The 14303-nt window shown below is 45.1% G+C and overlaps 1 protein-coding gene across 1 annotated transcript in view; it reads left to right on the top strand.

Moving 5' to 3' along the window:
- Nucleotides 1-14303, top strand: part of LOC109961652 (uncharacterized) — a gene marked incomplete at its 3' end in the record, with an annotated part of 68347 nt that overhangs the window by 46284 nt on the left and 7760 nt on the right. The window contains exons 6-16 of the mRNA XM_020602659.1: nucleotides 1469-3976; nucleotides 4015-4429; nucleotides 6920-7117; nucleotides 8684-8807; nucleotides 8883-8976; nucleotides 9580-9666; nucleotides 9767-9883; nucleotides 10688-10786; nucleotides 10960-11247; nucleotides 11903-12025; nucleotides 12202-12393. Coding sequence (XP_020458315.1) covers nucleotides 1469-3976; nucleotides 4015-4429; nucleotides 6920-7117; nucleotides 8684-8807; nucleotides 8883-8976; nucleotides 9580-9666; nucleotides 9767-9883; nucleotides 10688-10786; nucleotides 10960-11247; nucleotides 11903-12025; nucleotides 12202-12393 — 4245 coding nt within the window. The remainder of the gene's footprint in view (nucleotides 1-1468; nucleotides 3977-4014; nucleotides 4430-6919; nucleotides 7118-8683; nucleotides 8808-8882; nucleotides 8977-9579; nucleotides 9667-9766; nucleotides 9884-10687; nucleotides 10787-10959; nucleotides 11248-11902; nucleotides 12026-12201; nucleotides 12394-14303) is intronic.

Here is a 14303-nt window from a genome sequence, read left to right as displayed (position 1 = left end):
CTCAGCATTGTGTTCTCTGAAGTAGAGAGAAGGCTGGTGTGTGACATCTGGTACAAGCAAAGTTACAAACCTACTGTCTGTCCCACCCCCACCCCCCACCCCACGGGCAGCCCTGCTTTAATGATTGAGTATCTGAGACTTGAGTTGTGTTATAGGGTGGTAGCTTTCAGTGTGGCACAGTTTCAGTAATAAATGTGACAGAGTTCTCTTGTTTGTAATGTGAGACGGTTGTGCTCATATAGATGACGAAAACGGTATTTGTGATGTCTTGTATGTGGGCTGGGCACTTACAGCTGAACTGAACTGGAAGGAGGAGTCAGAAGGGAGAGAACTGTGTGTGTCCATCTATCTCACTGTATCTGTGTGGTGTGATCAGACTAACTGAGCAGGATCAGCAGCCTCACAGGATCCAGCTGTGAGCACTAGAACTTTATGTAGTTAATGGTCACATCAAATGAGCTCCATGTATAAAAATGGGTAAAATATTTGTGGACTTGGAGGCTGAGACCAGCAGCTCCTCTACAGCAGAGCCAGGTGTGTGTCCAACAGAGAGAACAGGATGAAGCCACAGACAGCAGCCAGCTTAAAGTCAGAGCTGCACCTCATTATATTAAACATTTAAACTGCCAACTGTGATATTATGGTCCCTAAACTTCTGGGCAGGGTCTTAAAACCAGGGTCTTAAAATCCTCACAGAGGGTTACACTCCCTCAGAGGTTAAACCCATTGTATTACAGTCTGTTGTATAGTAGGCTACAGACAATCAGTCACTGCAGGTTCTACCAGGTTAACATGTCAGGTTATCTATGAGACAGGATAAAGTCTGTACCGTTGCTTTCCGGGAAAACACCTGTTCTGTAAATACATACTTTGGCTTGGTGGCAACATTTACTCACCTATTTGTAAAATAATTGAGGACTTGGCTCTACTGAATAAATCAGTCCATGAGTCCACATTTGTTAAAATAGTAACAGTATAATAACTTTATTTATAGAGTTGCAATGTGCCTTCCAAGGAAAAGAAAATATGTTGTACAGCATTGTAACAAGTTAAGAGCCTCATGAGCCCTAACCCAGATTTCAACAAGTCTCGACAGGTTTGCAGATCCAAGGTCAGGATTCATTGAATGAGGAGAAATGGGGAAACAATGTGAGCCTGACCCCAAAGACTCGGGTCTTGGAGACACTGACCAGCGGCACCTTTTGTGGAATGGTAGTTGAACATTTGTACAGCCACAGTAAAGACAAAATAACCAATGAACTGGTGGGACTCAGACAAACCCTGGAGACCTCCTACTCCTGCAGAAACAATGAGAAGCCGTTTCACATCACAAAATTTATTCTCCCTCAAGTTATAAATTTGTTTCTGCTTTATACAAAGCAAAATAACTGCAGTTCATTAAAACTTGTACTGAACAGTAACTTCTCTCTCTCCTTGTCGTCTCCTCTTGTCCTCCTCCTCTCCTCAGGAGCAGTACTGTGGTTTGTTGTTTCGGCATGAAGGCTGGCCACTGTGTGTCCATGAGAAGGTAGTCGTTCAGCTCTGTCCTCTGGACCAGCACCTCCTCCATCCAGGAGACTTTTACCTGCTGGTTTCTCCTGCTGCAGCTCCTCCTCGAGCACACAGCTCCACCTACAGGAGCAGCGTCTCCTCCTCCCCCCGTCTGCTTCTGTGCAGCGTGTCAGCCGGCAGCCGTCATGTGGAGCAGCAGGAGGTGTCAGCGATAGCCTTGCGGTCTCTCTTCACCATGGCCTGGCTGGACTCTGTCAACAGGGAGAGGGAGCAGCGAGGAGTGTCCCGGCTGGAGCGCTGCCTCCTCTCCGCCAATGGAGATGTCTTCAGGGTCCCCTGGGAGGACCTGGTCTATCCACAGTTCATCAGCCGGCCCAGAACCTCCCCGAAGGAGGATGAGGAGTCCTCCGATAAAGGCAGAGAAATGTTGATTAACACATCACCTGATCCATGTAGAGATGCTAACTCATCAAGACTGGATGTAAAACTCCCCCCATCCTCTACGAAAACCAACCATTCACCAGCAGACAGCGACGACTCGGAGGGGGAGTATGTGGAGCTGACGGAGCTTCCATTGCCTCGCTTCTCCCCACAGAAAGGCTCTTTAACCCAATCTATCAGCCTTCAGCTCCAAGCCAGGACCAGCACTACAACACACAGACCCTCTGCTGCTTCACACACACCTGCAAACACCAGCGCACACTCTGCTGCTGCACACACACCTGCAAACACCAGCGCACACTCTGCTGCTGCACACACACCTGCAAACACAAGCGCACACTTTGCTGCTGCACACACACCTGCAAACTCCAGTGCACACTCTGCTGCTTCACACACACCTGCAAACACCAGCGTGCACTCTGCTGCTGCACCCACACCTGCAAACACCTGTGCACACTCTGCTGCTGTACACACACCTGCAAACACCAGCACACACTCCTCCAAGCCCTGTGTGGAGGTCAGTTTTCACACCAGGCTTTGCCCCAGATTCACTGACGAAAACCTCCTTCAGGGCTCCTGTGGACCGGTTATACTCACCCCAATCCCCTCCACCTCCTCCTCCCCTGCTCCTCCAGGAGTAATGGGAACCTCAAGCCATTCGTCGGAGAGCTGGCCATCACAGACACACATAGAAGGTACTGATTTATCCAGGACTTTGAATCTAAATGCTGAACCTGAAAACCGCACAGCAAAAGTGCAGGAGGGCAAGGGGGAGGTGGAGCAAGATGAGCAAGGGGAAAAGGGGGAGATGGAGGAAGAGAGGGAAGAGGGAGAGCTGATGGAGATGCAGGAAAGAAAGCATGAAGTAGTGTTAATTAATGAGGGTGTAGTGAAGAAAAAAAGGGAGGTGCAAGTGGAGGTGGAACAGTTGGAGGAGATAGAGTTTAGAAGAGATGAAGGTTTGCTTTCACACTCGCACACTGCTGAGGAGAGAGAAGAAATGGAGAAGAATGAGGACGATGAAAATGAGCAGTCAAGGGAAGATGGAGAAGAGGAGTTGGATGAGGACAGAGAGGATGAGTTAGAGGAGGTGGAAGTAGAAGAGGAGGTTCAGGTTATAATTGTGCAGCAAAGTCATGAAAGAAGTGAAGAGGAGCAAGTGAGGAAAGGAGACAAGGAAGGAGATGAAGAGAAAGAAGGGGAAGAGAGCAGAGGTGGAGGAACGCACATAGATAAAAAAGCTGACTCATGTGCCAACACACATTCTGAGGGCTCTTATTCTGAAAATAATACAGAACACAGACACTCTGAAGACACTTTTTCTGAAAAGCACACAGTGCAAACATGCTCTAAGGACCTTGATTCTGAAAACAGTGGGCAACAACCACAGGCTGGAGAATCCAACAAGCCACACACAAACGTCAAGGACTGTTACTCTCAAAATAACACACAAGAAACGCACTCCGAGGAACCTTATTCTGAAAACCACAGACAATGCACTCACTCTGGGGAATCTGAAAATAATACACAACACACACACTTAGAAGATTTAGCCACACTACACACACAGTCTGAAGACTCTTATTCTGAAAATAATGCACAACAAACACACTGTGAGGACCCTAATTCTGAAAATCACAGAAAATGTACTCATGTTGAGGGCTACCTCTGTGAAAATAGTACACCAGAAACACCCTCAGGGGACTTGGATTTTGAAAACAATGGCCAACAGCAGCAGTCTGGAGCATCTAGCAAACAGCACACACACCCTAAGGACCATTATTATGAAAACACACTAAACACACACCCAGATGACTCTTATTCTGAAAATAATGCACTAAACACACACCCCGAGGACTCTTATTCTGAAAACAGCACACTAAACACACACCCCGATGACTCTTATTCTGAAAACGGCACACTAAACACACACCCCGAGGACTCTTATTCTGACAACAGCACACTAAGCACACATCCTGAGGACTCTTATTCTGAAAACAGCACACTAAACACACACCTCGAGGACTCTTATTCTAGGACTCTTAAAACACACACCTCGAGGACTCTTATTCTGAAAACAGCACACTAAACACACACCCCGAGGACTCTTATTCTGAAAACAGCACACTAAACACACAACCCGAGGACTCTTCTGAAAACACACTAAACACACAACCCCAAGACTCTTTTTCTGAAAGTAATGCACTAGATGTACAACTTGATGAGTCTTATTGTGAAAATGCAATAAAGAAACATCCTGACAACTCTTATTGTGAAAGCAACACAACAAACACAAACTGTGAGCAGTGTGAAGAGTCCAGCACACCGAGTGTCTCCACACCAGTGGTGGATCCAGACTCTCTTTGGGCAAAACGTGAGGAGTGTGAGAATGGACAGAAAAAGCTGGAGGAGCAGGAGAAGGAGTGCAACTGTGAGGAGGGTGGTGAAGGAAGAACTGCAGAGCTTCAGACTGAAGGTACAGAGCCTATTTTTCCTCCTCAGTCCCTTTCCCTTCCTGCTTTACACCCCCATCCTCATGTATCACCTGCTCCTGTTCCTCCTCTGATTGGCTGAACTTGTCCTCCTCCTCCTCCACCCTTTTTACCTCTCTCCTCCTCCTCTTGAGCAGAACAATGACTCTTCACCCTGTGTTCTAACACTCACCTGGTTAGATGCAGGTTAGTTGTTGAACTGGCCCTTCCCAACTGTGTCTAATTTTACACCTGTGCTGTCTTTAAGGGAGGCCTGTCCAGTCTTGGTAGGTTTCAGCCAGTCGTCATGTGTGACCCCACCCTAACGGACCACTTAGTGTCCAGCTGCAAACCACTCAGCTTCTGCTAAAGTCCTTTTCACCCGCCATGCACATTTCCTTTCATAACTGTCACGACTGGCTCATGCCATGATCAAAACAGGAAGAGACACCAACTTTAAATTTGCAAGCTCAAATTTAGTGAAAGAAGCTAAATGGACTTACTCCAACATAAGGAAACAATATAAACAGCTCAATAGAGTGTGCGTGTGTGTGTGTGTGTGAGAGAGAGAGAGCGAGAGAGGGGTTGTGTGGTAAGTCTGGTGTAATGCTGATGTGTGGACGACAAAACAAAGCAGCTTCTCTCCTGCCCCTTGGAGTGAGCGACCGCCTGTCACCTGCAGAGCAAAGGCAAAAACAAGCTGGCACTCTCAACAACTACAGGCCACACAGTGAAAAGATAAAACATTAATAATCAGTCATCATTAAGGTCTTTTGCTTTGCCGTCAAATAATATAGATGAGGGTAAACTGTCCACAGACCCCAGGCTTCAACGGTTTTCCACTGACTGTTTCAGTTAGAGTGAAAAGAAGCAACCCCTCTGGTTGTTAACACACTGACACTTTTCATCCACACAGAGCCGTCTGTGGGAGTCTGTACTGTACATGGAATATTTACTAGCAGACATGTTAGTGTAGTTAGTGGTACTTTATTTTATGTTCTCCAAAAAGCCCTGCACATGTGACTCAACAAACGTCTTGAGTCAGTTTATGAAAACATGTTTGTCTGTTGTTGTAATCTGAGCTCTTACCTGATATTCTGAAGTAGATTCACTAATATCAGGGGTGACAGAGCGGTACGCAGGAATCTTCTCTGTGACATGCATTAGGGCTGGGCGATTAATCGAAATTGGTTTAATTACATTTTTTGGCATCTAGCACTCATGAAAACAAAATCGAGATAAAAAGGTTATTGTGCTGCACCGTTTGCCGCACTATGATGTGCTTGTTTTGTCTTGTGTTGTAAATCCAACGCAGCCCTTCAGTGCTCTGCAGTGTGAGCATGTTTTGCTCACATCAGGTGCAATGAGACGTTACTGGAGGTGATGACAGCTCAGGTTGTTACTGTATGTGCAATAAAACCTCTGCGAGTAAAAGTCAGTAACCTGTCAAAACACCCACTCAACAAGCATAAACCTGCAGAGAAATGATCATTTCATCTTTGCCTGCAGTCTGTCATCCACCACCAGTTTAACCATAGCAAACTTGTTAAGCTTGCTGTGAACAAGCTAAACTGAAGGATGACTGTAACCTTACTGCTAAATGAGAGGGAGAGAGATGGACTTGACTGTGTCGTGGTAAGGCCCACAGACCGAGCAATTCTTTAGGTTCCTATATGTAGAGCAGTAACATCAGAACTGTTGGTTAAGTAGAGAAAGTATCTAAATTGTTATTCAGTTGAATCATAAAGTAAAAAAAAAAACACTTAAAATGCAAGTTTTTATAAGATCAACAAATGCATGTTTTCAAGGTCAATGTGAAATTGTGTTAATTATTCATGATCTCAGTATTGACCAAAAATAATTGTGATTATGATTTGCCAGAATTGTGCAGCCCTAACATGTATTATATTGACATTGATCCTCTCTCATTCTCCTGCATAAAACTACCAGATTTTGACTGTGTGATTAAAATTTAAGTCAAGTCACATTTTATTTCTACAGCTATTTCTTGGCGCTTTACATTCTGTAGAGTACATGATCGCTGTCTGTCCTGAGACCCCCGGGTCACATCAGAAAAGAAATCCCCCCAAAAACCTTTAATGAGGAAAAAGTAAGAAACCTCCAGAAGACAAGGGGACCCCACTACAGGATGGACAAACAGGAAGTAGATGTGCTGTGTACAGAACTGTTGGCTACAACACAGATTCAGTCAGTTGGCCAGCGATGCATTCAGGCCACACAGACAAATCTGTGGAGTCGTCCTGAGCTGCTGCTGTTCACTACAGCAGCCTTGTTGGTATAGGGCAGCCCCTAGATGCATGTGTGTATCTGAAGCCAGGAGGTCTGACCACAGTTAAAACCAATATAAATGATTTTCCAAATGTAGAAATGCGTTTATGACACAGGACACGTTACATTAAACAAGTGGCTTTTATACAAAGTACTTTTTCTCTTGTAGATAGTGATATTTCTATCATATAATATTCCCTCCACAGGCCTCTGCAGAAAACTGCCTCCTGCCCCGTCACAGGCCTGTGTCTCTGCTGGCGGCACTCAGACAGAATTGGAACCAGAGCCACAGCTGGACCAGCCAGCTGCTCCCATGGTCCCAGTTCAGCTCACCCAGTTGCATCAGTCCTCCCAGTCCAGATTCCGCAGTGTGCTGCTGAGCTCTGGAGCTTTGTGTCTGCCTGGTGAGAAAGACACAAACTTCACAGGTTTATACCCAGATATAGGTCGTCGGTAACTATACAGTTCCTGTAACACATACAGACATTAGTTTAACTGGGAAACCTAGTTTCCACAACTGGGATAGAGGATTCAGGAAACCTAGTTTCCCAGGTAGATTTCTTCTGGAAAATGTTGCTTTGTCTGCCATGCACAAGTGGTCTGTCTTTCCAAAATAAAAACCTCTGATCTGCTGCATGTGTACATGTGGTCGACAGTCCCCAAGTTATTACAGTGCATGTGAACACTATGACATCATGTGACCTACACTGACTGAATTACTCACAGGAAATTACAGACGTGCAGACTTACAGGGTGCGTCTCAAATTGCCTGCTTACATGTATATACGTTTTTCTGTCGAATCCCTACAACCCAAATGAAAATGCAGCAGCCACTCCTCCATTTATTAAGCACAAGCTCGGGCATAGCTCTGCGCGGTCAGCAGGCCACAGATTAACCTGGATGTTTACATGTGACAACACCATGTGCTAGCTGGCACCATTGACCAGCTGGCAGTTAATGGGTCATCACCTTTCCGAAAACGTCAAAAGCACATTTCTAAATAGCCATTACTCGGATAGAATGACCACATTTTAATCACCTAGATGGTTATTTCTCATCATCATCACTTAATAAAGTGGCATAATAACAGTTCTAGGATGAAAATGATTACAGCGTTGAGCCTGGCCTGCCACCACTATGGGATGACGGAATAGCATAGTGTCCACTGCTTCCATACTACAAAGTTAGGTCGTCTGGTTACTACTCACATACATATTTTGCCATACTAAGAATCCAGACATACTGCTTGTCTTGCATACACGTGTTACCCTACTATGTAGTAGGCTATTAGGCAATTTCAGATGCACAGTTTGTCTCCTGCTGCAGTTCTGTTACATGTTTGCAATAAGATTTATTATCCTCAAATGTGGAAGTCACAGAAAACATCTGTTGACAAAACACACACTGAAGGAGCCAGTGGTGTTTGTGTGGGAGGTCAAAACTTTGACCAGGAAACGATCAGATATGTAAAGCAGCTGGATTTGGAGACATCTGATACGGAAGTGTGTGTTTTGTTGATCTTACTGGGAACGGTGCAACACCGTGAGTTAGGTAAAAAGATGATGCTGCACAGGGAGATGGCTGTTCATTTAGCAGCAGAACATCTGGGCTTCGTTCATCATGATCAACTGTAGCTGTGGAGCTGTTTTCAGTAGCTCATCAGAAAATGTTCCACGCACATGGATATGAAGCAGGTTCAGTGAATCCACCAGCAGATGTAACAGAAGCTAACGAGGAGCCTCCTGTCTCCCTCTCTGTCTTCGCCACTGTGTCGTCTCCCTCTCTGTCTTCGCCACTGTGTCGTCTCCCTCTCTGTCTTCGCCACTGTGTCGTGTCCCTCCTGTCCCAATCTCGGTGTCCTCTGCGTTTTTTCCTCTGTACCCTCCTCCTTGTTCTCCTGCTGTGTGTCTCCTCCTCCTCTGTGTCTGCCTCTGTGTCCTCCTCTGCATCTTCTCTGCGTCTCCTGCAGGAACCAGAGACAGAAGTGGACGAGCTCTGCTGACCGTATGTACCAGGAGCTCTGTGTGGTCTGATCCCAGCTGTGACGGCACTGAGCTGCTCCGTCTCCTGCTCTATTACACCTCCACCCTCAGGTACAAACTCACCTGCTTCACAGCTCGGCTCACATTGCTGTCCTGTACTCTGACATCATTTTCTGTGTGGAACAGGAAAGAGGTGCAAGCGCTGGGGCTGACAGTGCTGGTGGATGCCCGCGGAGCTGCTCCTGTGCCTGCCTTGTTGTCTGCCCTCAGGTCCCTGCAGGTGAGTGTGAGATACACCTGAGACAAATATGCAAACTCTATTTAAATAGGAAAAGAGATGGTGATGATTGTCTGTGGATTCACCGCTACCAACATGCAGGGTGTTTAGCTCACTGTTGGTTTGTCTCTGAGAAAAGCCTCCAGACACACACACTCATTTTACTGGCAGTGAACCCAACACTTCACCTGTGGTGTGGTTCACAGGGCTTGTTGCTTTGGCTTTCAAATGAACTCATTTAGGCAGTCTGCTCCCTTATGCTGGTGTTAAACCTCCTCATCTAGATAGAAATACACCATCTCAGTTGGACAAAACTGGATCAAACATTATCAGAAGTGTTTTAGCTTTGGACTTGAGAAAGTAGATATGTATTCAATTTATAAATGTGACAGTGAAAGGCAAAATTTTCTAATTGACTCAGTTAAAAACTGTCTTGTCTTGTAGTAGTGCTACAAATCTTAGCCTGTTTCCCAGATCTCGATGTTTATGGTTGATGTTTTTACCCAGGGTGCAAAATAAGTCTGAGCTTGTTGTTCTGACCCCTGAGAGGTCGAACTGAGTGTTAGCTGCTGTTTCACTGCACTGTTGGTGTGTGCGCACATGCAGGAGAACATACCAGGCTCTATCAACACCGTGTTGCTGCTGTTCAACAAGGACTCGTCTCTATGTCTGGACAAACTAGCAGCCACACAGGTACCACTTGATCACAGCTGACACGTTGGACAGGTGCAGTGGTTTGCATCACTCACACTGTAGGGGGATGTGTGTGTGTGTGTGTGTGTGTGTGGTGCAGGTGGAGGTGCTGAGCTCCCTGAAGTCTGTCCAGAAACATGTGGAGCTCCATCAGCTTCCCAGAGAGTTTGGAGGATCCTTCAGTTTCAGTCAGAGCAACTGGCTCTGCTTCAGATCGGTCAGCACACAAACACACAAACACTGAGAGGATGCTCATAGGTCAGATACGACCTGGTTGCACCATCAGATCATTGTTGCAGGTTGCTGCACCTGATGGAGGTCTGAAATAACAAGCACAGATTCTCCCACACACAGCTCTTCTTACATTTTCTGAGTCCAGAGCAGCTGCCACAGATATGAATGGACTATGTTAAATAGATTGTGGATGTTTTCACTGACATCTAGGTCCAAACTTGACAAAGACTGCACATTTTTTATTGAATGTTGCCTATTTGATTTGATAAATTGTCTGACGTGGACAGTTGTTTTTTTAGTGTAGAGTTAAATCAGGTGAAGGAACACTGTTTGTCTTGTTGGGAATCCAAACAAGACGTGAGCAGCTCATTCTGTGCCTTTATCATCAGAACAATCATCTGTCAGCAGGACAGTGGCCAGACACAGAGCCTTCACCGGGCTGACTGACAGCACAGATGTACTGAACAAAAACAGTTATCACCTAGGCTCATCAGGAAGAAGTTGTGTTTTTATGTAGCCTATGGATTTATTGATTTTTATTGATTTCTCCTGGTGTGCTACAGAGGGCACATGAAAGTGGAACCAAAAAGCTCAGAGTTGCTTCAGGAGCCTATCAGCCAATAGAACATTTGCAACAGAAAATAACTGAGGATGACATGTGTAATTTAAACGGCTGTCTGTGCATATTACACTTCACTCAGCTCAGCAGCGAGGGGAAAAAACTGACCTGAAGCATAAAACAACAATCCCGAGTCATCTTTGGCTTATGTTTAATTGTGTTCATCAGAGAACAGAGCAGCTGAGCAGTCAGTGTGAAGACAGCATCAACCTGCTGCAGAAAACCATCAACATCCTGCAGTCCACACCTCTGCCTGCTGCTGCCCAGGTAACACACCATAGCTTGAACACAGCAGTGGATCATTTCCTCTTCCTGGGTCATGATGACTTTGATTCTGGTGGCATCCCTCAGTTCCAGTATGACCACTGATCACAGCTGGCATATCAAGACTCAGCCACACAACCAGCGGACTCACAGACCTCTCTCTCTTTCTGTCTCAGGATGCCGAGCGCTTGCTCTCCAGGTACAAGGCGGTAATGCGTAGCATCTTAGAAGACAGCCGATTGGTTCAGCTACAGCAAGAGGGCGGGGCCTCTCTGTCACTGCTCCGCAGGGAGGAGAGTGGCATCAGTGTGACGGAGGAGTACCAGGCGGAGGTGGAGGCGGTGTCGTGTCTGTATGACCAGGTGGATGAGCTGCTCCACCGCCTGGTGACTTTGTCCAACTCCAGGACTCAGGAGCTGAACTTCATTGTGAACTTCAGGAGCCTGGAGCAGGGCTTCACTGAGGTTAGTCTGAGCACGCTCAGTATGCACTCACCTGTGTGACCTGAACAGGTTTTATCAGTGCACCTTCAGCAGACATGTCAGAGAGAACAGTAACTTCTTATGTTCACACTGATACACTCACTTAGGGACTGATAAACACCTCGGTCCAACATGGCTGTCTGAAGGCTTCACACTGTGGTGACACAGGCTGTCTGCTGCTGAGATGCTTCACTCTGCTCTACTGTCTCATCACCTACGAACACTGCAGATTATAGCCTGAGCACTACACCACACAGCATCAGTGAGTCTGATCGGTGTCAGTGAAGGTCACAGAGAAATATCAGCATCATGTTCATTACAGAGTCTGTCCAGCAGAGAGCATTGGCAGGTCACATGCTGGCTGTTTATAGTGGGAAGTCAATGTTTTCTGTTTGTAAGTGTGGCCAGACTGTGGGTTACATGAATGAGCTTTGTTAAAAAAAAAAAAAAAAAAACATGTCCAAAGCTTCACATTCTCTTGTCACCTCTCTTTAGAAGTGTTACCAGGATTCATGCTGCTCTGGTCCTGTGTTATCAGCCAGTAAAATGATTGAAACCGACTAGGAAATACTGGTGAAGAATGATGTTACTTTCTGACTGCATGTTCTCTGTACATCTCTGCACCTGTGTGTATCAGGTGACATCCTGGCTGGAGGAGGTCGGGGAGGTTCGTCTGAGTAGTCTGGATGAACCTGCAGATTCTCTGGCGCTTGTGAAACAAAAACAGCAAGACTTCAAGGACTTCTACTCAATTGCATATGTACGGCACACACACACACAATCCATAGCAGTAAACCAACAACAGTAAAGCTCCGTCTTCATGTAAAGGTTGTTTTTAAGTAGCGTTGCCCTTCATCTCATGCAGTGCTCAGACTGTCAGTTTACTGTAAGTTGAAGAAGTCTCACAAATGTAACCTCAGATCTCTCTGTCTGCAGAATTACTGCAAACGAGGCGAGGACTTGTTGGGTCGACTGGAGCGCTGGGACAACATGACATCAGCTGATCTCAACATCTATGAGGAGAAAGTTCGTTCTTTCTGTGCCCGGCTCCAGGACTTCTCCCAGCAGGTCAACGCCACCGGCCAGAGCATTGACCGGGCCGTGCAGCTGTACCACTTCTTTGACCAGGTACCATTCTGTTAACTGGTAACATCACATCCTGACTGATCATCTGAATAAGCACTCTTCTCTTCAGTGATCTGAGCCTGTTCTGAGCTGTACCTGAAGTTTCCCCCAGTGATAAATAGACTTGAGTCAGTCACAGTCATTTTCTGTTGCTGTAAGAAAAAAATATTTATCAGGTTTAACTTTAAATATCAATCTTCAGCTCTTAGAAATGTATTTTATAATCTTACAGTATACGGTATTACACAATTACGATTATCAGCTACGACCTTCAAATGAATGAAAACAAAAGGGTCTTTTTTTATTGCAAGTGACTAACATTTCAATTGAGCTGGGCTGACCCTAAAGAACAAACTGAATTATAAACATGATAAAAAGAAAAATAGCATGTAACTATTACTAAAGCATGTTAGTTTGCATGTAAGTAAAGGTTCTAATATCACACTGTAAAAGTATCCCACTCTTACAAGTAAAAGTCCTGCATTGAAAATGTTGAGTATTATAACAAAAATGTACTCAAAGCATTGAATGAAGAAGTAGACGGTGGTCCGAGGCCATGTGTCTGCTTTAGTTTTAGAAAATGATGATCCCCATTGAGGGAGGACCCACACTTGCACTCCCTGACTGCTACTTACAGATTTTAGGAAAATATCAAATGCCCCCAAACAAAACTGATAATTCCCTGTCCACCATGGCGTCACCTTTCAGCCCCTTTTGTTTTTTCAGTTGTTGCTGCTGTTCAAAAGCCACACCATTGTTAATTCTGTAGTAGCTGGGGACCTCTGGTTCATGGCTAAACTGTTTTAGCCCTGGCTCGTAGCCAGTAACTAGCTTTAGAAGTCTGTACTTTCCCGGGGAGGGGGGGAGAAGTGAAGAGAGGCATTTTTCAGCCCTGCTGCTGCCACAGGTGACTGAGTTTTTCTTTGTTGTCAGTGCATTTAATGCATTCATTGCCCTCGGGATGAAAAGGGAATTTCAAGAACTGTAACAAAAATGCTTCTGGAAGGAATCGCCAACCCTACCTTTAACACCTCACACCGGACACTGACTTGTTGCTACACATACTGCACACTGGTACTGGTACTCACGTTTATGTACTAAATAAATAAAATGTACAAAATAAAAATGTACTTCCTTTACAAAATTTGTATAAATTAGAAATATTTGACTTTTAAAGTCACAAAAAAATTCTGCTTATTTTTACAAAAAAGACTGCTTCAACCATCTGTCTGTATTGGTAGAGGTGCAAAAGAACAAAAGCAAATCCAAAAATTAGAAACTGTACCTTTTTCACAGTGGACATTTACAATGGTGCTTAACACTCAACACTTGTATAGAGAGAAATGTTACCTTTAGCAATGTTAATCGACTGCTGCTGGCATTTGGCTGCAGAGGGGGAGGCCTATTTGCAAGCGTCTCTGCTAGTGCTAGTAGTTTGGTACTAGAGAATTATGCTTTCTGTGTACTTGGCGGGGTGGTATCTCTTCAAATGGTGGAAAGGATTTGTTGTGTTTCTAGTCTTTGTCGGCACAGGTCACCTGCATTATCTTGAAGTGAATATCGTTCTGTAGCTTATCCTGCTTTAGAAATTCAAACCATTCCCAAATGGTCGATGTTGTGACCTCTCTTCGCAACAATTTCCTCTTTTTATTTATTTATTTAAAAAAAACAAAACTTTTTCTTGGTCTACAAGTGTCAGCTGCATAGCTCTAATGCTGTAGCCTGTTTGGGTCGATGTGCATCACCTGTACAAGCAACCCAACAATGCAGAACAAATACTTTTATCAGTCAAACACTACTCATACGTTTATCATCGTTATCGAGGGAAATTTTATCACAGTAATTACTGAGATCGTTTTTATTTCCCAGCCCTAGTTCAGGTGACACTCTAGTGCCAACTTTATCCTTTTTAC

This window comes from Monopterus albus, unplaced genomic scaffold, assembly GCF_001952655.1.
Source record: "Monopterus albus unplaced genomic scaffold, M_albus_1.0 scaffold57.1, whole genome shotgun sequence".
NCBI lineage: Eukaryota > Metazoa > Chordata > Actinopteri > Synbranchiformes > Synbranchidae > Monopterus > Monopterus albus.
Note: the sequence above shows the minus strand (reverse complement) of the source record. Positions and strands in the feature narration are given on the sequence as shown.